The 23,296-nt window shown below is 34.6% G+C and overlaps 1 protein-coding gene across 1 annotated transcript; it reads left to right on the top strand.

The window, feature by feature from the left end:
• Positions 1-920: 920 nt before the first annotated feature.
• Positions 921-21,630, top strand: SLC25A46 (solute carrier family 25 member 46). The gene is made up of 8 exons (XM_016137249.2): positions 921-1,334; positions 4,028-4,070; positions 5,383-5,440; positions 7,547-7,624; positions 8,074-8,174; positions 11,419-11,475; positions 12,689-12,746; positions 17,241-21,630. The coding sequence occupies exons 1-8, from the start codon at positions 1,049-1,051 to the stop codon at positions 17,817-17,819; spliced, it is 1,260 nt and encodes a 419-aa protein (XP_015992735.1). The 5' UTR covers positions 921-1,048; the 3' UTR covers positions 17,820-21,630.
• Positions 21,631-23,296: the final 1,666 nt, after the last annotated feature.

The raw sequence follows: 23,296 nt of genomic DNA, 5'->3' as shown, positions 1-23,296 counted from the left end.
AAGATTGAGAACAGCGTGTCAGGATTCTCTTCTGAAAGCTCTCGGAATCCTGGGCTCCAGTGGGGAACAAGGGACACAGAAAGAACCCATGGTAGGCTCAGTCAGATCTAGGGATGCTGCCAGAAGAACCAAGGAAGCTGATGAAAACAGGTAATAGGGTCATTTTAATTTTTCACCTAGGGTCTCGATTTTTAACTGTTTCGCTGGTTTAAATACCCTGAATGATTTAGATGCACCAGAAGGAAAAAAAAAAAAAACTACAGAAAAAAAGATGTATGGTTGTGTTGTGGGCTTAGAAAAGAAAAATGGTTTAATCCCTAAACCTAGAAAGTAGTACATATTCACAGAGGGAGCAGGGAAGGGAAGAAGATTTTCTCCTCGGACGTTCTTTTTCAACGCTGGCTTTAGCTGTCCATACTACCTTTGCGTTCACTGGGTCGAACCAGAGAGCTCAGTAGATTTCCCCCGAAACACTAAGTGCAGGAGGCAAAGCTAAATGTAACGTTACAAAGACCCCCACCTTTAACCACTAATAGTTCCCTTGTGGCAGGCGAGGCACGAGAAGATAGGCGGTACCTAGACCCGGGGCCTTCGTGAGGAGTGGGGCATTTCCGGCTGAGCTCTCAGTGAGTCAGCTCCGACGACGCTGTTATCTCCCAGTGTTAGCCGTTATCTCCCAATGAAACATCTTTATTCGACCTCCTCCCATCAAGGCCGCAACTCCCATCCCAATTCCCTTATGGTATTTCTTTGCTACTTGTTTCATTTAATCCCACAGTCATTTTACCACCTCCTCCCTAGCGGCAACAGTTTTAAGGATAGGCCCTAGATGACAGGCTCGTCTCCCTAGCAACCGTGTCTCTCCCCACCACCGGAAAAGGCTTCGGTCACATGCTCCGTGAACTTCCGGGTTTACAATGTGACATCCGGTTGTCAGTTTCCCCAGACGCGACGGTGGAGGTGGAGGAGAAGCTGTGTGGCCCGAGGACGCCGTGGGCCCAGTGGTGGTGGGCTCCGCGTGGGCTTGCCTTGTCCTGCCCCCTCTGCGATGCATCCGCGACGCCCGGAGGGATTCGATGGCTTGGGCTATCGCGGCGGTGCCCGGGATGAGCAGGGCTTTGGTGGCGCTTTCCCTGCAAGGTCCTTCAGCTCCGCGTCGGACCTGGGCCACTGGGTGACCACTCCCCCAGACATCCCGGGTAGCCGCAACCTACACTGGGGCGAGAAGAGCCCGCCCTACGGTGCGCCCGCCCCCTCCACCCCCGAAGGCCCCGCGGAGGAACCCTTTCCTGGCGGCGGCGGCGGCGGCGGCAGCGTGTCCGGGCAGAGCAGCGGTGAGGGACGCTTGGGACGAGGCAGGGGTGGGTGGAGTGGCAGAGCCGCGGCTCGCGGCCTGCAGACCCCGGAAGCAGCGCAGAGGGTTCCGCCTTCGGGGCCTCTGAGTCTGTCGCGCGGCACACCCTCTGCCCTCCCTTCGTCCTCTGTCCTTGAAGCGGGCCTTCTCTCTGGTCCTCATACAAATGTTTTCTCTGGGATCACCTCCAAAACAGACACCTGTCTTAGCTATGAGCTGCGTGGTAGGGATTTCTAAATTTTAAGTGTTTGGCGTATTACATCCCATGGCCCAAACAAAGAAAGAAGGAAATTTGGGTTATTTATGGTTTATTGGGGAGCATGTGAACAATACCTAATTAAATGACCCCTGTATTTCTTTGATATGATTAATTGTAACTTTGTGATAAGCAAAGAGAAATTTTTCGGCATAGGCAGGCATGAGCTCAAACCTGGCCCTGTCACTTTTAAAAGCTGACTTTCTTAATGTCTGTGAGCCCTCAGTTTTCTCCTCTTTAAGAAGAATAGGAGAATAACAGGTTTTGGGGTTTTTTTTAAAAATAAAATGAGATGTAATGGCTACTACAGTATGGAGCACATAGTATTTGTTTCTTTCCTTTCCTTTTTTAATTACAGGAGTTGTGTCTTTCCTAGATCCCAGGCTACCCTCTGTCATCAAACTCTTTTTTGGTAGAAGGGAAAATGTTTATACTTTCCCATTTTCTTCTAACACTTATGGTAATATCAAACAGAACCTCACTCAGATGATTCACTTGAAATATATAGGGAGAAGTTGTAATTTCCTTTTACTTTTAAGAGTCTTGAAAGCAACACTTTTCTACTTATATATAAATTATAGATCCTAAATTCATGCAGTCCATGGGCGCTTCCTAAAGATTTATTGAATTGAGAATACACACACACACACCCCTGCTGCTCTCCCCTTTCTGACCTAAAAACTCCACTAAACAGTAAAATTCCCTGATACAATTTCAAGATAAGGCATTGTAATCAAGACAGTCATTCTCTGTTGGCTGCCAGAAGACCTGTGTTTTAATTGTAACTGTGCTCTAGATATTCTCAACATCTTCAAAAAATGGAAATAATGGCTGCCTCTTCCCATTCTCCTGAAATTGTTAGATTATATCATTAAATATTAAGCATATTCTAGACATAAATTTTATTCCCATTCTATTTTGACTTGGAAGTATAATAATATTTATGTGACTTGGGTTAACTGGAAGGACTAGACTTCAAATGTATGGTGAGTAAATGAGGGTGCGAAGGAGGATTAGTGACTTAGTGTCATTATAATTACCTTGTGTACTTTGTTTTTTCTATTGATCCCAAAAGGGGTACTAGAAAGTTATAAATTAAATAATTCAAAATGCGTATATGATTGCTACACAGTTATTTTAGGCAGTAGAGTTTATGTTTTTATCTTTTCATAGTTTATGCTTTGATGGTTACAATAAGGAGGAGCTCTTGATAAAACCAGGGTTCTTTTAGGAGCAGTTAAGAGGGTGGTGAATCTAACTTTGCAAGGAAGATAAAAGCTGGAGAGACTTAATAAACCTTTTTAATATTTTCCAGAAAATATCAGTGGTATTTTCTGTTAATATTAGGGGATGATTGGTACACACAAAAAGGGAAAAGTTGAAAGGAGGAGAGTACCTTAACTTGGGCAGAAGAAGCTTCTGTCTTGCTTATACAGTTGTTTAAGGCAAGGGTGAATCAAATGGTTTTGCAAGAGATATGTTTACACAGTCTTGTTCTGACTTTAAGGGAATAGGGCATTGCTTCATTTGAAAGAGCAGAGATGAGAGAGAGGGGAGATGGAACAAGAAAGGAGAGCGAGAAAAAGGATGAAAAATTATTCTTTGTGACTATTATAGCTGAAATTTAATGACTAGTCCCCTGGGGATGTGAAATTTCATCATGATTTTGAGGTTTTTAGTCAAGAAAACTTCTGTTTTAACATATGCATAGGAATGTTTCCAGCTGTCAACTTCTAATAAGAGTACAGAAATGCCATCTAGAGTATCACATGTGAACTCAGTCTGTCACAGAGACCTAATTAAGTAGCTACTCTCAAAATATTTAAAATTTGGGAAAATAGCCTTATTTATGCATTTTGATTAAGTATTCTTTCAGTTTAATAATTTTGAAGTGTTTTACTTGTGACTGTTGGTTTATGTAGACAGTCTTCACCAGTAACAGCAAGTGACTAATTTTACAACATGGGAGGTAAAGTTGGTGTTTCAGTATCAGGCATAGCCTTCTATGTTTGTAGACAGAAGTTAAAAACTGATAACCCTTAGATTCTACCTATAAACGTGTTTGATTTGGGCCACACAATGTTTTAACACTTTTTAAAGTAGTTGTAAATATTTTTAATGGGAAGATATTATATAAAAATGAGAATATATTTTTTAAAGAATCACAGCTTAGAAACTCTTGAGCCCACAGTTCCACATTGCAATAGCGTATTGGAGCTGAAGAACAGTTGTGTATTGCAACTTGCCACAAACCCCAACAGAGTCCTTCACTCATTCAAAGGACTTCCCTGGCCCCTATCAGAATTTGACTTTGGGACCTGGAGATAAATGAATATCATGATAATAAAAAATATTTTTGTTGTTTTTACAGTAAACCTAAATTTTGGTTATGAGTAATCTTATTCCTTCTATTTTAGAACAATTGAGTAGATTTGCTGGATTTGGTATTGGACTTGCAAGGTAATGTTTTATCTAAGGATTTGCAATTTAAGTTTTTATAAAAAGTTTTAAGTGTAATAATGGTAAATGATTACTATTTATACTATTTACATATACTATTGCTTCCTTTAGATTGATTCTTTGGAGCAGTAGATTAAATATTCAAAAATATTTTGCAGAAAAAAATGACTTAAAATTTACGAATTGCCTTTTTTCTTGTAAGGATAGAGCCTAGTCATTGAATTTTATAATCATAAAATAATTTTGTAGGGAAAATTGTTACACCTTTCATGTGTCTTCCAAAGAATAAATCAAATCTAACCTTATTCTAATCTTATCTCCCACTCCTAAAAAAAGAATTTTGCAATGAAACTTCTCCCTAAACATTTGACTTACAATAAGATATTTACTAACAGAGTCTAGGTTTTGCTTACAACCAGCATTTAATGAACGCCATTATTATTTTTTTATTATTTTTAATGATTATTTAGTGTAAGAAAAACCTCTAGTCTTGATTATGTGACCTTTAGTGAATACTGTTTCAAAAATCTTAAAATTGCACAAAGGTTTACATATCATGACAATAATTCATTGTTTTAAACATTTTAATGGAGAACATATGACCTTACTTTTAAAATTAAACTTGAGAATGTTAATGTCAGTAGAAACAAAATTTGTTAAGGTTTCCTTCTGCTATAGTTAATTTTTCCTTTGCCTCACTGTACTTAAAGCTCTTGTTCATTTGGCATATTATTTTTAAATGTGTGTGCACGTGCCCATGCAGGCATGTGTTACTGTCAGTGCTTAAGTCCACAGTTATTAGTTTGTGAGGAATGTTTTCAGAAGAAATACTTTATATGTAAAATAGTAACCAGTTAACATGGTCATTAAAATCCTCATAGCATAAGCATGAAATACATCAAAACCAAAATTTATAGAATGAGGGTTGTGAAAAAGAGATAGTTCTTCTGATAGAAACTTTGCTCCTGAGACATCGTCTGAAGGAAATAGAAAGGGGCATTTAAATTGTCTAAGAGAGGAGTTTCTCATATCAGACATACTGAAATATAGTTTCATTTTATACAGTACATATTAGTATTATATATTGTTTCCCATACCAGTGTGCAGATCTGGCTTTAGTTCTCATATTGAATTTTGTTACTGGTATAATGATTCGCAAACATGTCTAGACATATTTTTTAATTATTTTTTTTTTTTACTTTTAAGAATGGAAAACTGCATGATTCCTCAAGCAAAAAGAATTTTGAATACATAGATGTTATAAATTAAATGTTGCCTCTATTATATATATTTATAAATTATTCTTATGTAGTCTCTTTACAGAAAATGTATTGGCCCATCCTTGCATTGTTCTACGCCGCCAATGTCAGGTAAATGTACTTTCTATTACCTTCTAAACAATAATACTACCCCAAATTTGAAGTACGGAACTCAGATAAATAGTTGAGACCACATAAGCATTATTCCATGTGAAATGTACCAAAATCTATAACATGTCAGTCCTCAAACTTGTTGGTCTTTGAAACCTGTTAAGTCTTAAAAATTATCGAAGTCTCCAAGAGACTTTTGTTTGTATGGGTTATACCTATCATTATTTACCACTTCAGAAATCAGAAATGGGAACATTTAAATATGTATGTCTTTAATTTATTTAAAAAAAATAGATATTAACATAAATAACATTTTTATGAAAACAATATTATTTTTCAAATATCTGTAATGTCTGGCACAGTAAAAGACAACCAGATTTTCGCACCTGCTTCTGCAATCAGTCTGTTGCAATACATTGTTTTTGAAAGAAACTAGCTTTATACATACATGTATTTGAAAATGGGAGTATTTTTATCTTTTTCAGATAATTGGCAGATGTTCTTTGATACTACACGAAACTGAATAAGTGGTCATTTCTTACAGGTTATTTACAATGTGGAATCTGAAACATCAATTAACCTTTTATATTCTATTACATTAAAATCTATTGGTCTGTACTGCAGGTTGAATAGATTCTGTTACATCATGCATCAATTAATTGAAAAACATTGATTTACTAAGTCATATAGATCTTCTAAATGTTATAACATTTGGTTATACCGTATTGGAAAACCATTAAATCATTATATTTATTACCAGTCTCACCAGAAAAGTGTTCCATTGTTGGTAAGCTCTTGAAGGTAGATACAGGTTTTTCAGAATTCTAATTTTTGTCTGCGCGCTCAAATTTATCACTGGCGGCAAATACTATCATTGTGTTTTTTTTTTAAATGATCTCACTTTATTTTGTTTTAAAAATATGCCTGTCCCAAGTGTAAGTAAGTACAGTTTGTCAGGTTTTCCAGGAAAAAAAATGGGTGTTCTATGAAAAAAGTGGCTAGTTCATCTTGCAGCTTCTTTAGACAAGAGCTTTTCCTCACAGCAACCATCTTCGTTCATTATGCAACACACAAAATATTAATTAGAAAAATGATATATACCCCAGAGTCAAGATTTTATAAAATTGATATAGTTAACTGCTTCACCAAGGACAATGTTTAGTGAAAGTAGCTTTTTCCTCCTTACAAGTGAATGGGATGAAGAATATAAGTACAAAAATATAGTTTGGTGCCACTGCTTTGATTCATGCTAAGGAGTTAACAGTTTTACACACTACTGCTTTTGCTCTCTTATTGAAAGTGTCAACACAAGGAAAAAGGCAAATTATGCCTTAGTATCAAAAAAATAATTTTGAACATGTCAATTCCCTCAGAGGCCCTCCGGGATCAGTGGACTACTCTGTGGCAAATGCTCTTATAATTTATCTTCTTTGAAAATCAAGTTAGAAAAGATACAAATAATTACCAATTAAGCTGTTTATGCTTAGCACCAACAAATAAATGTATATAGAGAAAGAGCCAGTTCAAAAGCATGAACAGTTGTATATGCCCAGAACAGTGAATTTCTGGCATATATTTTACATATTATGACTATTACATTGTGATCTAGTATATACATACATATGAGTAACTTAAAAACATGGTTTATAAAATAAGACCTTTGGAATGTGTGATGCATTCTGATACTTTTGAAAAATAATTTCACTTTATTCTGACCTTCTTTACTGATTTTGTAATTTACCAATTATTTATATCTTATCGTTTGAAAAATGCTAACCATTAAATAGAATGAACATTTTGCCACACTGAATGTAATTCTAGAGTTTAAAGAAACATAAATATCAACTAGCAAGGCCTTTATTATATATTCTGTATTGCTATGTGTATTGTGGATTGGTCTTTAGGGTTGTATTTATGTAACCATATATACTGCACTCTAAATAAGTTATTTAAAGCACTTTCAAGAGTAATTTTGCTTATGTATAATTTATACTGACTTTAGAATTGAACTTTTATTTTTGCTGTGATTTCACTGTGTATCTTTCATGCCCTTGTTATTTCTTATTGAAACAATAACAAAATAATCATGAAGTATCTTTCTTATAGGTTAATTACCATGCTCGGCATTATCATCTCACTCCATTTACAGTCATCAATATTATGTACAGCTTTAACAAAACTCAGGTGAGAATTAATTTATAGATTTTAGTAAAGTTATTTATAATGTAAGGGCCATTTGGCCTTAGTAACAATTAAAGCAACAATCATTCCTTATAGTGTAGTTAATAAAAATATCTTAACTCTTGTACTAAACCTAATGTAACATGATAGTGACATCTTTTTGATGTCACTGAGTAATCAGTGAATTTACACCTTTGCCAAAATTAATTAAATATTAGGGGCATTTAATTAATATTAGAAGTATTTAATTAATTGGAATGCTTGGCCTAAACATAGGTCACCTGACAAACATTAAAATAATGACAGAAATTGATTTAGTTGTTCTCTATTAAAATGTCTTTTTGAATAATGCCTTATTGGAAAATATCAGTAAACATTCAATATCAAATTTCATTGAGACCTTTTTTGTATTTTTTAGGCATTAAAATAACAATAAATATTGTTCATTTTAGGGACCGAGGGCCCTTTGGAAAGGAATGGGAAGTACATTTATTGTCCAGGGAGTCACACTTGGAGCAGAGGGACTAATCAGTGAATTTACTCCATTACCAAGGTACCATTTGGCATTTTCTCAATCTATTAGCTTCATATTAAAAATATGACAAAATATGACCACTTCTAATAAATGCCTTGAATTTTTGAAAACTTGCCTGAAGTACCTAAGAGAAGAAACAGAATAAAGTTAATTAATTAGACCTTATCGAATTAGTATGTGGTAAAAAAAAAAATCCTTTCTGGTGTAGTAGTATCTATGTATCTTTCAGCTCCAACTACTACGTTTAGCAGCTATCAACTAAGGAAAAACATGGGTATATGAGCAATTCATGCTCTTTAAGTAGCCAGTTTGGTGAAGGAAACACATGTAAGCAAATTATAGTACATCGTGATGAGTGCTGTAATAAAACAAACCATTTTTCAGATCCCAGCGGACACTTTGCATGGAGTTATTGGCAAGGATTTCAAAAATGAACTGAAATCTGAGCTAGATCTTGAATTATGAGTAGGAATTGACTTGGAAGAGAAGAGGATTCTGAGTAGAGGTGATAGCACGCCCAGTTTTATGGAGGTTTGAAGGTTTCGTTTACTGTCTTATGCATTGAGATTAGTGAACATGTATGGAGTGGAGTAACAGGAAAAGAGGTGAGGCGCTAGAATGAAGTATGGCTGTGCTTTTGTAAGGAACTTGGGCTTTATTCTCTGTGGAATTAGAAATCTAAGGTTTTTTTTTTTTTTTTTTTAATAGTGCTTTGATCAAAGATATAGTTAAGTGGCAGTGTTAAAAAAAAAAAAAATGGACTGGTGTAGACAGAGACTTGTGGAAAACTGTTATAGTGATCTAGGCCAGACTGAGAAGGATCTGAACTGTAGAATAGAACAGAAAGGGATGAGCTAAGAGACACATGTGAAGTATAATTGATAACTAGTGATAGATTATGAATGGGGCTGTGGGAGAGTGAATTGTTAGCAGTGACTGGGATTTTTAGTTTGGAATCAAGTTGAAGAATTCATGAAGGAGAATAAGTTGGAATGGGAAAAAAAATAAGGAATTTAAACTTCAGTAGATAATTTTGAGATTCCTATAAGACATCCTGAGGGAACATGTCTAATAAGTGGTTGGAACCATGGATCAGAGTCTTAGAGAAAATTTGAAGCCGGCGGCATAGCTCTGAATGTTGTGGCATAAAAGTAGCAGTTGAAGTATTAGGATGGATAAATTTCCTTAGGAGAAATACAGATTAAATGACAGAGAATAGACAAAGGACAGAATCCTGGGCAATTTATGAATGCACAGGAGTATAATGGTATGTGTGTATGTGTGTGTGTGGTAGAAAAGGTTTGAGGGAGCAGTAAGTGATGCTCACAAAACAAATTGAAAACAGCTACAAATTGAAAGTAAGCAATAAGACAGTGATGTCCTAGACTCTGGGAGTAGAATTAGAATTGTTAGGCACGTCTGCAGGAGAAGGTGGAGAAACTGGGGAAATTTGCAGCTGGGTCTGTTTTCCTCTGAAATAGGATACAGGGCCATTAAGTGACCATAGAATGAGCATTGAGGTCAAAGTAAAAAAGCATGAGAAGAACGATATATGCTTGGGACAGTCATAACTGTGTAACTGAAAGGGAACCATTCTAGGAATATATGGAAGGAATGGTAATAGATACTATTGGAAGGCATACATTTGTTTAAGTGCTACCTGCAAGACTCTCCCAGGGACAGTGTTAAAAACTTTGTATGGTTTCTTAATCCACAGTCGGCCCCTGGCAGGGTGAATTTTTTGGATCAACAAGAAAATGAGGGAGTTGCAGTGACAGCCACTGTGGTTGCGCAGGCCTCATATAGTATTCTAGCATTAATCATATGTGATCTGGAAGGCTCTCTAAGGTGTTATAAATCAGAAATGGTGGTTCTATTGTGCAAAAATGTCTCTGCAGACCTCTCAGTCTCAGAAAAAATGTAGGGAAGTTTACAGACCACCCATGCTATAATTATACTGAGTTTGTTTTTAGAGCACTTAGTTTATTAATGATTAATTTTCTTTTCAATATAAAATATATTTATTCCTTTATCTCTTTATGTTTGTCGTATTCACTTACTTGAAAGACACTGTTTTCTTAGGTTCCTGATGTGGCCGTAGTACAATGGGTGCCAAATTCATCATGGGAACCCACAGCAGCGAGTCTCCTCTTTATCTCACACTCCCCTTTTCTACTTCTCTTCCTTTCTCCGTCCCACCTCCCCCTTCCCTTCTATCCCCTCTAGCTGCCTTTCCATTTTTTTCTGCCTCCTTATTTACTTTCCCCTTCACTCTCCGTACTCTTTTCTCCTTTTTGACTTTTTGGTTGCTGTAACTTCCCCTTTGTTCTTTCAACTTGCTTCTCTTCTTTTACTTTCTTTTCTGGTCTCCAAAGTTAACTTAAATAGCAGGAAGCACACAGTCCTGGACCTTGGCTCCAGACTTGTATTTTGCTTACCTCTTTTGAACATGTGCCTGTGATCTTTTTAACTTTCATTTTCTCATAAGTAAAACAAATGTGACAATCCCTGCTCTACGTATCTCATAGGATTCATTCTCGTATCACATGAGATGAGAGGCAGTGCAGGCAGAGTGTGGACTTCAAGTCATAGAGATCAGGGTTTAGAACCCTGTTCTACTATTAACTAGCTGTATGGCTTTGGGTAAGTTATATATGAACCTTCATTGAGCCAATTTCGTCATGTGTGAAATGGGGGTAACAGGGTCATTGTGAGGATTATAAATAATTCAGTAAAGCACTTTGCACAGTTCTTGGCATACAGTAGGTGCTCAAAAAATAGAATATAATAAAGGGCACAAAATTAATGTCATCATAGTAAGTAGAGGCACTTTGGAAATTAGATATTACCTAAATGTAATACATCATTCTGCATTATATTTAGTTAATTTTGTTTTGTTTTTTTTGATTCTCACTCTTACATACTTTGTAAAGGTCTTTTCCTCCTTTTATCCTATTCCTTGTTTCCCTTTCCCTTCCCCAGTCGTTCTTTTTCTTTGTTTTTATAATCAGTTATAACTCTTCCTCCTCTGTCAGCCCCTTCTGTCAGCACATACAAAAATGCCTTATGTGTTTTTTCTCTTTTCAAACCACTACAGTTAATTGAAGTATGTCTGAGAAAGAAAAATGTTCACCATTAGAATATATTTCTCCTATAGATTATTTTTAAAATTAAAACTTGATTACCTTTTTGAAAATGGGCCAATTCTAAATGTTTTAAATAATATGGCTTTTGTTTTACTTAAGTTTACCTTATTTTTTAGGGAGGTTTCACATAAATGGAATCCTAAACAAATAGGAGAACACCTTCTACTGAAATCGTAAGTATCAGCGTGCATTTATATTGAAATTTTCTATTAATTTTCATAGTGTTAGAACTGAAAAGAATCTTATTTAATAACTATACTGAAGGAAATTAGAGCAATGAATTATTTGTGGGACTAGAACTTCAAAAGACAAGTAACATAGAGTTCAGGAATAAAAACCTGAAATATGTTATCTTTAAAAGAAATCTAAGTTGAAAGGCTGAAATCACAACCTAATTTTTCTTTGTGTTCTTAGGAAGTTAGCAGAGGTCTTCAACTTTTTTAACCCGAATTACTAGGAAAATTGTTATTATTTATTATTAAGCAGAGATACAAATTATTTTTATGGTAATGAGCAAACTCAAAACCTTAGTGTCATTAAAATGTAGTCCTGAAGGCACTTAGTGATTTTACAACACTGACCATTTTTATAGATTAGAATTTTACTCTTCACTTCTTAATTTTTTTTGAAGATTGTGAATTGGAAACCCCCCAGCTTGCTGGCTCCCTCTGTGGGGCGTTCCAGCACATTATTACTTAGTGATGTTCCATTCACCTTGAAAACCACTACTTGCCAGGACCTGGCCCATAGGGTTAGGTAAGTCCCGCCTTGATATTATTTTAAATAACTATATTTGCAGGCTTGCAAAGTTGTGATATTACTATGTCTAAATAGTAGTGGTAGGAAACAACTTTGCAAAGCTGTACAATATTGTTTAATAATAGAAGGGGACTTCACTCACCATTGAAGACTTGCTTAGCTTTCCTGGGTGGGAAATCCGAGAATGGATAATGATGATATAGGGTAATAGCAGAACAGTGTACTTGTTCAGATATCATTAAAAAGGCCAAGCACTAGAATAGATCCCTCATCCTAAATTTTAAGTATCAGATTTGTAGGCTAGATTAGCTATGTGTAGGTAGATGTCCAAACAACGAATCATAAACGAGCCTACATTTTATACTGGTTTAAAATAAAATCTCTTTTCTTTGCAGGCTGTCCCTGTGTTATTAATACTTAAGTTTTATCTCTAATTGTTGAATAACAAAGATTCTATGTTACAGGTCTCTGAAGTGTCTTTAATCTATAGGTATTCATAGTTGAAAACCTTAAAAATATTATTTAAGCTTGAATATAAATTATATCAACATATTAAAATAGATATTTAAAAATTTAGTGTAAGCATCTTATTTCAGTATACTGATAAGTTTGTTTTAATTTCTACAGTCTAACTTACATGGTGGCAATGCCTTTTTATTCAGCAAGCCTAATTGAAACAGTACAGGTGAGCTATTTTTTATTGTCTTTGTTAGTTTTTTTTTTTTGGAATATTCAATGTAGTGTGTATTTCTGATTGTGTAACAGAACAATTTAAACAGTGTCCTTTTAAATTTTTTATTTCACAGATGCCACACATATACTCTAGGAGACATTGCTGATGAGTTTATTGCCTTAGCAAACTTACTTCACACTTTTTAGTTTGAAATCTTTTTGTCCCTTCCATAGGCAGCTATATTCTTCATTCAGGTATCTTAGAACTCAGCTTCTGATTTACTATGTCTGAATACAAAGAATTTGTAGGGTTTTTCACCTTTTTAAACCTGAATGCACAACTCAAATGGTTTTGGCATATCATAGGACAATAAATTACTAATTACTGAACATAAAACACGATGTCTAATAATCCTAATAGTGAACAAGTAGTCTCCAGAGGTAGTTTACAAACAGCATTCTTTTTAAATATGCCTGTTAAGGACCATTTCATGCTATGGTGTTTTAAGTACTACAAAGCTAAAGCAATCTCCTTGCTTGTGTCTTAAAGTGTTTTACTGTTTCTAACCACGTGGTGGTGCTTCAAGTACATCGAATTAATGTACTTTCTCTACATCCCATATCTACATTTAAAACTATAAGATGAAGATCGTTTTAACTTCACCTATGCACAAATTGCAACTAATTATACACCACCCATCTTCCATCTTCAACATCAGATCCTCTAGTATATTTTTTGTCTTTAGTACGTATTAGTTCCTTCTTTAAAAACCTCACTGGATCAGCCTTTTCTCTCTTCTAACTACTCTTGTTTTACTTAATTGCTTTTCTGGCCTTATCATTTTTTTTTTTTCTTTCTTTTTTTTTTTTTTTTAGAATTAACTTTAGTTAACTGAAGTTAACATCTTGCTACCCAAATATACTTTGCTTTTGCCTTGCATTTGGCCTTGTGTTAAATAAATGCTATAATCTTCACATGGGGCTGCAGTGTAGTTATCACTAAAATATATCCTCATTTTATAAATAAGGAAAAAAATAGCAGGAAGATAATTATTTAAGAAAAAGCAACTAGGCAGCATGCTATATTGGGGGAAATAAGTTTTAGCTTCAGACAGATCCATATCAGAATCACATTTCTCTACATAAATTAGATCTGTGACTTGAAACAAATGCCTTAACCTTTCTAAATCTTAACACTTTCATCCATAAAATGGAAATAGTATTTTAATAACTGAGTTATAAAAATTAAATGAGTTATTTATGTAAAATGTCCAGCTCACTATGTATTATTTTTTTTTCTAACCCGTATCTACTCCCTATTTTTCCTGCTCCAGGTTCTACCTGCTAACTGCCTCCTTTTTATTTTTTGTCTAATTTTCTAGAAATCTTTTTTTCCTTCTTAGATTTCTTCCCTCTTGCACATCTTCCTCTTCTTTTAGTAATCTCTTTACCATCTCTTCTACTGTATTTCAAGGCTCAATCCTTGACACTCTCTGCTCTTTATCCTATATTCGCTATCCTAGAGAACTCATTTACTCTCTTGAATCATTTTAACTCTAATCTCTTTAAGTGAATTAAATCGTCTTCACCTCAAACTGAACTCATGAAAACAATCTTGTCTTATTCCCCTGAAAATTAGCTGTCTTTTTTTAGATTTTATATTATTATTTATTTACATTTGTTTTTTTATCTCACTACCACTTGTCCCTTCTACAATAATCTTCATATAACATCTGACAGAGTTGATGGCCTTTGCAAACAGCCAAATTGGTAGAATCTGAAGCCACATTATTTATTGACTTAATTCTCAAAAAGGCAGTATAATTTCTAAAGAGGATTTTGGTGGGGATGTCATAAATAGAATGCTAAATCAGATACTGTGACAGGAGACATTTATTCACATAAACATTGACCCATTTTTACATTTTTATGCATTCCTTGAATTGAGAATTAGGAAAAGAAAAATAAGTTATGTACATGTTTGATAATTAGTTTCTCTTTGAGCCTCTTCTCCTTTTCTATAATGGTACTATTGTTATCTTGACCTTGAAGACTCAAGACTTTAGTTCTGATTTTTAGGAAGTCTTGATTTTTATATTTCTTTTATCTTTCATAACCAACCAATCATCATGCCTTCTTAGTTCTAACTTCAGTAAGTATCTGAGGTTTGTCTCTTCTCTCCACTGATAGGCAACCATTCTCATCCCTTCTTTACCACTCACTCAGCTTATTATGTTAGCTTCTTTCTTCCTATTTTATGTTCAGTGGTTTTTTTTGCCCTTCTGGGAAGCTCAGATCTCTTTGAGAATATTCTTTGCCTTGAAAAATAACCATTCATACATACATCTCCTGAAGAACACCTCCTAGAGCCCTTAAATATAAACTTCCTAATGCGTTATTATCTTTGTTAACACTCCTTGTTTTAGTCCCTGAATGTTAAAGTCCATTCTAGGTACTCATGTAAGATTAATGTTCTTCAGTTGTAATGCTTACATCCTTTTGCTCACTAAGGCTCCATCCATATTGACTCATGTTCCCTAAAATCAATTTCAGACTTCTTGGCATAGTATTAAATCAAGGTTTTTATTGACTTCATTTTACCTTTTCAGTTAGTCTTCCTTAACTGCTCTTTTTAAAAATTTATTGAATTTATTATTCAATGTCAATCTCTACCAGTTGCTGTTGTAGACCCTGAGGATAGAGCAGCAAATAAAACAAAAATAATCTGCTTTCACAGCACTTACATTTTTGTGAGGAAGATAGACATAACAAACTAAAGTATACGAGATGGTGCTAAGTGCTAAAAAGAACAAAAATAAAACAAGGAAATTAAATAAGATGTGTAATGGGCGAGGAGAAACGGTTGCTATTTTTAAGGTCAAGAAAGGCCTCACTGAAAAGGTGACACTTGAATAAGGGTCTGAGCATAAGAACTACATGGATATATAGGAGAAGAACATTCTAAATAGAGGCAAAGCAAATGCAAAGGTTCTGAGGATTGTATCTCATGTGTTTAAGGAACCAAAAAGAGGCCAGAATAGTTGAAGCTCACTAAAAATGGGGGAAACAGGAGGAAATGAGGTCTGAGAGGTAAGAGGGGGAGAAATCATAAGGGCATTGTCCACCATTGTAATAATTTGGCCTGTTCTTTGAGGAATATGGAAAGGTGAAAAGTCTTTGGTGACTTTGAGCAGAAGAGTGATGGGATCTGGCATGTCTTTATTATTTGGTTGCTATGTTGAAAATAGACTGGAGTGGAAGAGGGGCCAGAGATAGGGAAATGGACTAGGTTAGGTGAGTTCATTTTAGTCACATGGTTTTAAATATATTCTATTTACTGAAAACTCATAATATGTCCAGCTTGGACCTTTTCCTTACAGTCTAGATTGTAAACTCCAAGTTTATACCTTAGACTTACTATTTCTCCACTACATTGCTACCCCAAAGCTAAAACTCATTTTCCTCCTATATATCATGCTGCTTGGTTGCTTTTTCCTTTAATACCCCAACTCAGTAAAAGGCACTAGTATGCCTCCACTGCCTCAGGCCAACATCATTGAGCTGATCCTTGATTTTTCTCTCTCCTACCCCAATCTACCAGTAATTCTTATTGACTGTAATTTTAGGATAAAAGCACAGTTGAAGTACTTTACTTCTATTTCTGCTCACTAGTCTAGTCCATTATCATCTCTTGTGTGGATTATGCTATAACTTTTTAACTTGTTTCTCAGCCTCTGTTTTTGTCCTCCTCTGCACAACAGCCATTGTTAATATATATTATATCTTGTCCATCTTCTGCTTAAAACTAACCAGTTATTTTCCATCTGATTAGAATGCAAAATCTCCTCAGTCTCATAGTATGGCCACTGACTACATTTTTAACTTTATTTTACACATTCTGTTGTTCAGTCTCATGCTACAGCCAAATTGGCCTGTTAGCGTTCCCTTTTTTACCTATTGCTCAGCAATCTATATCACAGACTTTGTTGTAATAGCCTCAGATTATAAAAAGGCAGAGACATTGTGGATGATAATGACTAACATTAAGTGCCTCTGGGCATCATGCCTTCTTTCATTTAATACTCCCAGCAGTTCTGTGCATAAATGGTGAGTGGTACTAATCCCATTTTCATAGAATGGTAAACTGAGTCTTCGGAGATGTTAAATAACTATCCCATAGTCATGTGACCAGTAAATAATGGAGGCATGGTGTAAACCCATGCTTAACTCTAAGCACTATACTACCTCTTTAGGTTGTCATATGGTTATTGCTTTGCAAAATGAGTTCTCAGGAGCTTCTTGAGCTCTAAGCTTCACTGCTTTCTGTTTTATGAAATTTCATTTGGAAAAAAAAAAGAATCTAACACCTAGATAGCATTCGAAGTCTGCAAACCATTGATGTTTCCTTTCTTTAGTAAGAATTTAAAAGGAACCTCAAAAGAGTCCTTTTTTGTGTGACAAAATAAGCAAATGTTAACTTCTACTCATTTCGACATTTTTATTTCAGAGTGAGATCATTCGAGATAACACTGGAATTTTGGAATGTGTTAAAGAAGGCATCGGAAGGGTGATAGGCATGGGAGTGCCTCATAGCAAACGACTGCTTCCTCTCTTTTCCTTAATCTTCCCTACGGTGCTGCATGGGGTTCTTCATTACATCATCAGCTCAATAATTCAGAAGTTCGTCCTACTAATTCTAAAGAGAAAGACTTATAATAGCCACGTAGCTGAGAGCACTAGCCCAGTGCAGAGTATGTTGGATGCTTATTTTCCAGAACTTATTGCTAACTTTGCTGCCAGTCTTTGCTCTGATGTTATACTTTACCCCTTGGAAACAGTTTTGCACCGCCTTCACATTCAAGGAACACGCACAATAATTGACAATACAGACCTTGGCTATGAAGTGCTTCCAATTAATACACAGTATGAGGGGATGAGAGACTGTATCAATACCATAAAGCAGGAGGAAGGAATGCTTGGTTTTTATAAAGGGTTTGGTGCTGTTATAATACAGTACACACTACATGCAGCTGTTTTACAGATTACCAAAATTATTTACTCTACACTTCTTCAAAATAGTGTTTGAAATTTAGATTCCTGATTAGTCTAAAAGACATAATCTGGATACTTTGTTATGAAATTTTGAGGGATAAAGGTGAATAGTGGGAGAAAAAATGAATTAGAATGTGAAACTGGTAGAAAAAGCCCATGCTGATTATATTGACTCTTTTTTTAAAAGGCATAGGTATATTGGATCAAAAGTATTCCGTTTTTGAAAACTAAATAAAGATAATGCTCATATACATTAAATTCTAGATAGTGTAGCGCACATGCTGAACTAAAAATGATCTTGGGCAGAAGCAAAAATTTGTCAGGAAATAAAACAGTTTCACAGAGCTGAATTTATTCCATCTGACTTTAATATATATTACATATTTATATCACCTTCTGGATTGATACTGATATGTAACTCTTAATATAGTATACAGTATCAAGAGGTCATAGTTTACCTTTAAACAGATAAATTATGTCATCAGTGATAAAGACAAGAAGGATTAGATTTGGCAATCTATAAGCAGGAGTTGAAGAATTTTAAATTACATTGTCCCTGTGTAACTGCTCGATGGTGGCATATTATTGTATAAAGCCATTTATGTACACACATACAACTGGGAATTTTCTTCGTCTCTACAAATTTTCCATTCTTAGATCAGCTTATTGCCTAAAATGAAGTCATGCACTTTCTGCTTGACTGTCAGAATAAAACATTAAAAGCCAAGGTACGCAAAAGGTTTAAGGCAAACAACGTACGTGTCTATTTCCAAATCCAGCATTTCAATGCCAGCAACTTAAAATTCACCATGTTTATAAAGCTTGATTTGCTTACCTAGTCTGTGAATCATCAGGCTGTTTTTAGCGCCACTCTTAACAAAGATAGAATATAAAATAATCATGACAACTATTACTGTTTCCAAATTTACAAATTGTGTACTAAAAGGAACGTCACTTTCATTTCTGAATGACTTGTCTTGGTGGAGACACAATTAAAATTTTCCTGGGAATTTGTGCCTCTTGCCTTCTGTATAGTCATAATTAAATAATGGCTTTTGTTTTTATTTTCTTCTAGCCTTTGCTTATAGTTTCATTCTCCAAACTAGATATACATAAACGGAAAAGCAGGTTTATCCTCACTGCCTTTTAAACTTGTTTGGTTGAATACCGAAGAAAAAATACAAACTTTAAGGGAAGTTAGTTCTTGCTTTTTATGGATGAGGAAAAGAAGTAAATTTCAACAGATAATCAAAAAAATTGTTAATCAGTTTAATAAAAAAAATTCTATCTGTTCCTAAATGAGTGAAACTCTTTGTATAGTAAAATAATATGCATTTGACTGATCCATCCTTAAATGTTTTAGTTTCATTTCCTCATGTGAGCCATCACAATTTTACTGTGAACCATTTAGTACACTGAGGTGTAATGACTATACACTGATGTTCAACCTAGAATTTATACAAACATTTATTTTCCTTGCTAAATGTCAATGAAATGGTTACTTTTTGTGTTTAATAGTGTTGGAACCAAAATATAATATCCAAAAAGTGTAAAATGGTAATTAAGTAGCAACTCTCTACTCTCTCGTGTGGGTATGTTTTTAATTAATAAAACACATAAGTTTTCCATTTTTAAATTCCACTGAGAGGGGAAAAATAAAATTAGGCACACAGATCACATATTGTATTTTATGGTTACTCTTTTAGATGATGGTTTACTTTTTCTAGCCTGTGGCATTTAAATTGTTTTGGCTGCTTTTGAACTGTTGAGTAAATTTTTAGATGTTTATAATATGTCCAACTTTCTGAAAACGTTTTATTTTTTATTATAATCAAAAAAGGTGGTTTCAGAGAAGAGTAAACTTCTTAAAATTTCAAGTTGCAGAAAATTTCTAGAAGAGAATCAGTGGAACCAAGTAATTACTAGTGAAAATCTATGGGATCTTTTATCTAGCTAACAATTAAGTATTTCAACATTATTGGATGGAAGTTAGCATGAAGATTCAGTTACATAAATCTGCTTATTATGGAATCATTACAAGACTAATAGCCTGAACCACACACGAGTAAGGTTGGTTCTATTTTCTGTCTCTTTGGAGAAAGAATACAAATTAACATAAAAACAAATTGAAATGTGTCAAGTAAAATATTAATTTCCGTATTGTCATTCCAAATTAGTTGAAATATAAAATTCTTTAAAATTCAAGCACTTAAATGCTGGCCAAATATGTTTAACTGAATTTAGAAAGGAATAAGTGAAATAAATATTGAGCATGCTCTTTTCCTTTTTTAAATTGCTCTTTAGCATGTAGGTGCCAAAAAAAAATATACATGAGCCACATTTCTTAAGGTGATAATAGCTCAGAATAATTTTTTTTATTTAGAATGATTAATATTATGAATAAAGTTCTATTAAAATGTTCCACAGCTCCAATGGTCCTTTTACATAAGCTGGATTTTGCCCATGGAGCTGAAGAGCGATATGCTTGCCTTATTACATTGCAGGGTTTCTTAATTTGAGTCAAACAGTCCAAAGGGACTCAACTAAAAACAAACACCTGGTTAATATTTATTATGTTAAGTGAATTTATGAATTGATTTGTGAAATCTGTTTATAAATCTCCTTTGAGACACCTTTTTATGGTCCTATGAAAAATAATCCCTAAATTTATAAAATTTGGTCAAGCCTCCAGACCCCCAGCACTAGATATTATAAGTATAAAATAATAAAAACAAGCTAATTTCAAAATGGCTATTGATTGAGGAATTTGGTAACTTAGACAGTGTTTTCAGAAACAAAACTGGAGGGGTAAGAAGTCTTGCTCACTTTGACAGTCATGCCTGACTGCTTCATAGCTGTCTTTTTGCAGTGGCTTTGTTGTAACTCCACAAAACATTCACTCTACTGGTTGGGCACAAGCGCTTCAGTATTTCTATCTGTGTATCCATACATTTGCTCTGTATAAAAAACACTGATATTTGTTTTTTAAGTGAGATTTTGCCCTCAGTTTGCTTACTCCCATGTCTTAACATAAAAGGCTGCTTACTCTGCTAGCGCTTGAAGATAGCCAGGTTTGAACTAATTACTATCAGTAAATATAAGCAAAATCCCCTTGATAACGATTCACAATGCATGTGAATTTGATTCTTAATTTTGGCATTTCTGCTTTCTCTTTCAAATAGTTGTACATTTTCACTTTCTAATACAAACCGAATATGTAATATCTTTTGAGTCATCGAGTATCATTGATGTGGTATCAAGTTGTATATAGTAGAGTAACAAAAATTTGTGATTTGACAGTGACTCATACAGTATTCATCTAGAAGAGGTGTTTTTTGTCTTTATGTGTGTGTGTTTTTTTAAGTTGTTTTTGTCTCACTGGTCTTTGAAATGTTTTCAGTAACTTGTATAATATGAAAACATTCAATAAAATGTTGAAGTAAAACTAGTTTTTTTCTATTACTGATGCTGGAAGACCGACTATGCAGGCTGATGATGTAGGGGTTCAGAATACGTCACCCCCAAATATGCCATATTGGCATAGTGATTATTTTAATTAAAGGTTCTTACTTGAGAAACAGCAGTTCATGAAGGACATTGACCTTCCTCTGTCCTCATGAAAGTGGGTGATGAAGCTCCCATGTGAAAATTATACTCCCTGTACCAGAGGGTAGAAGGCACCTTTATCACCAGAGACAGGAAAATTAGAGTTGGGAGGGCTGTAGAAATAAACCTTGTTAATTTTTCACCACCTATTACCCCAACCCCAAACTCTGCCTTGTCAATTCTTCACAAGTTTATTGTTTCTTTGTCTAAAAGATAATAAAAGCTTCCTGCTACGGTTACTTCTTTGAGTCTCAATGTTTTATAGAGCTTCTTTATGTACAAAATTAAATCCGTTTTTATCCTGTTAATTTGTCCTAATGTCAATCAAGTTATTTGACCAGCCAAAAAACATAAGGGAAGAAAGAAACATTTTTCTACTCCTACAGAAATAAAAGTTATGTTTTTGTAGGTAGGAATGATATAAAGAAAGATATATATGTGAAGTTAAACATTTTGCCCACCATTTAAAAAATTCGTCTGTCTTAGTGATATTTTTGTGAATTCGATTTCAAAAGCAAGGAAAACAAAAAAATAAATGGAAATACATTAAATTAAAAAGCTGCACAGCAAAGAAAACCATCAACAAAACAAAAAGGCAACCAACAGAATGGGAAAAGGTTTGCAAATGATATTTCTGATAAGAAGTTAAAATCCAAAAAATATGTAGAAATTATACAACTCAACAACAAAAAACAACTCGATTAGAAAATAGGGAATCCGAATAGACATTTTTCTAAAGAAGATATACAGATGGCCAAACCACATGAAAAGATGTTTAACATCACTAATTATTAGGGAAATGCAAATAAAAACCACAAAGATATCATTTCACACCTTTCAGAATGTCTGTTATCAAATAGATAAACAACAAGTATCAGAATGTGGAGAAAAGAAACAGTATACTTGGTGGGATTATAAATTGATGCAACCACTATGGGAAACAGTATGGAGATCCATCAAAGTTAAGAGTTAAAAATAGAACTACCTTATGACTCGGAAATTCCCTTCTGAGTATCCAAAGAGTATGAAAACACTAACAAAATGATACATGCACTCCTGTGTTCATTGCAGCACTATTCACAATAGCCAAGATATGGAAATAACCTAAGTGTCCAACGACGGATAAATGGATAAAGAATACAATAGAATACGACTCAGACATAAAAAAAATAAAATATTGCCATTTGAGACAACATGGATGGATCTTGAGGGTATCATGCTAAGTGAAATAAGTCAGAAAAAGACAAAAACCGTAAGATTTCACTTACATATAGAATATAAGATAAAAATAAATTAATAAAACAAAAACGAACTCATAGATAACAATGATGGTTATCAGACGGGAAAGGAATGAGGGAAGGTGAAGTGGATAAAGGAGGTCAAATAGATGATGATAGATGGAAACTAGACTGTTGGTGGTGAGCATGCATAGTATGTACAGATATCAAATTATGTTGTACACTTGAAACACGTTATTAATCAATGTTACCTCAATCATAAAAGTAAATAAATAAATAGATTTATGATATAATTGTGATGTGGCTCACAAAACAAGTAACATATTTCCTAAAATAAGGATTCATATGCATCATTGTCTGTGAAAGTGTTATTCATTTCCATGTTTGATTCTTACAACAGGCCTCAGGAATTTTCTGAATAGTGCTGTTTAGGAAGGAAATAGGTACAGGTGATGCGCATTGCTTGAAAATACTGAAAGATGATCAGAAAAACCTGAAACAACCTAGGGCTAAGGGTTGAGACATGCAAGAGACTGCCTAAAGACAGGGGGGCAAAGCCAAGGAGAGGGTTTCTTTGAGAAGTTAGGGCTTCAAAACTGATTGTGTATACTGTAGAATTTAGAAAGCTATGCACAGGCCCGAGACAGGACGTGTGTACTCAGAAAAG

The sequence above is a fragment of the Rousettus aegyptiacus genome, unplaced genomic scaffold (assembly GCF_014176215.1).
Source record: "Rousettus aegyptiacus isolate mRouAeg1 unplaced genomic scaffold, mRouAeg1.p scaffold_m13_p_8, whole genome shotgun sequence".
In the NCBI taxonomy this organism is placed as follows: Eukaryota; Metazoa; Chordata; class Mammalia; order Chiroptera; family Pteropodidae; genus Rousettus; species Rousettus aegyptiacus.
The sequence above is the reverse complement of the archived record's forward strand: the minus strand, read 5'-3'. Positions and strand labels throughout refer to the sequence as shown.

Excerpts from the sequence above, each read along its gene's own strand:
- SLC25A46 (XM_016137249.2), top strand. The coding sequence starts at position 1,049 with ATGCATCCGCGACGCCCGGAGGGATTCGATGGCTTGGGCTATCGCGGC. Across the intron at positions 11,476-12,688 it reads GAACACCTTCTACTGAAATC|TCTAACTTACATGGTGGCAA; the intron begins GTAAGTATCAGC and ends TAATTTCTACAG. Across the intron at positions 12,747-17,240 it reads GCCTAATTGAAACAGTACAG|AGTGAGATCATTCGAGATAA; the intron begins GTGAGCTATTTT and ends TTTTTATTTCAG.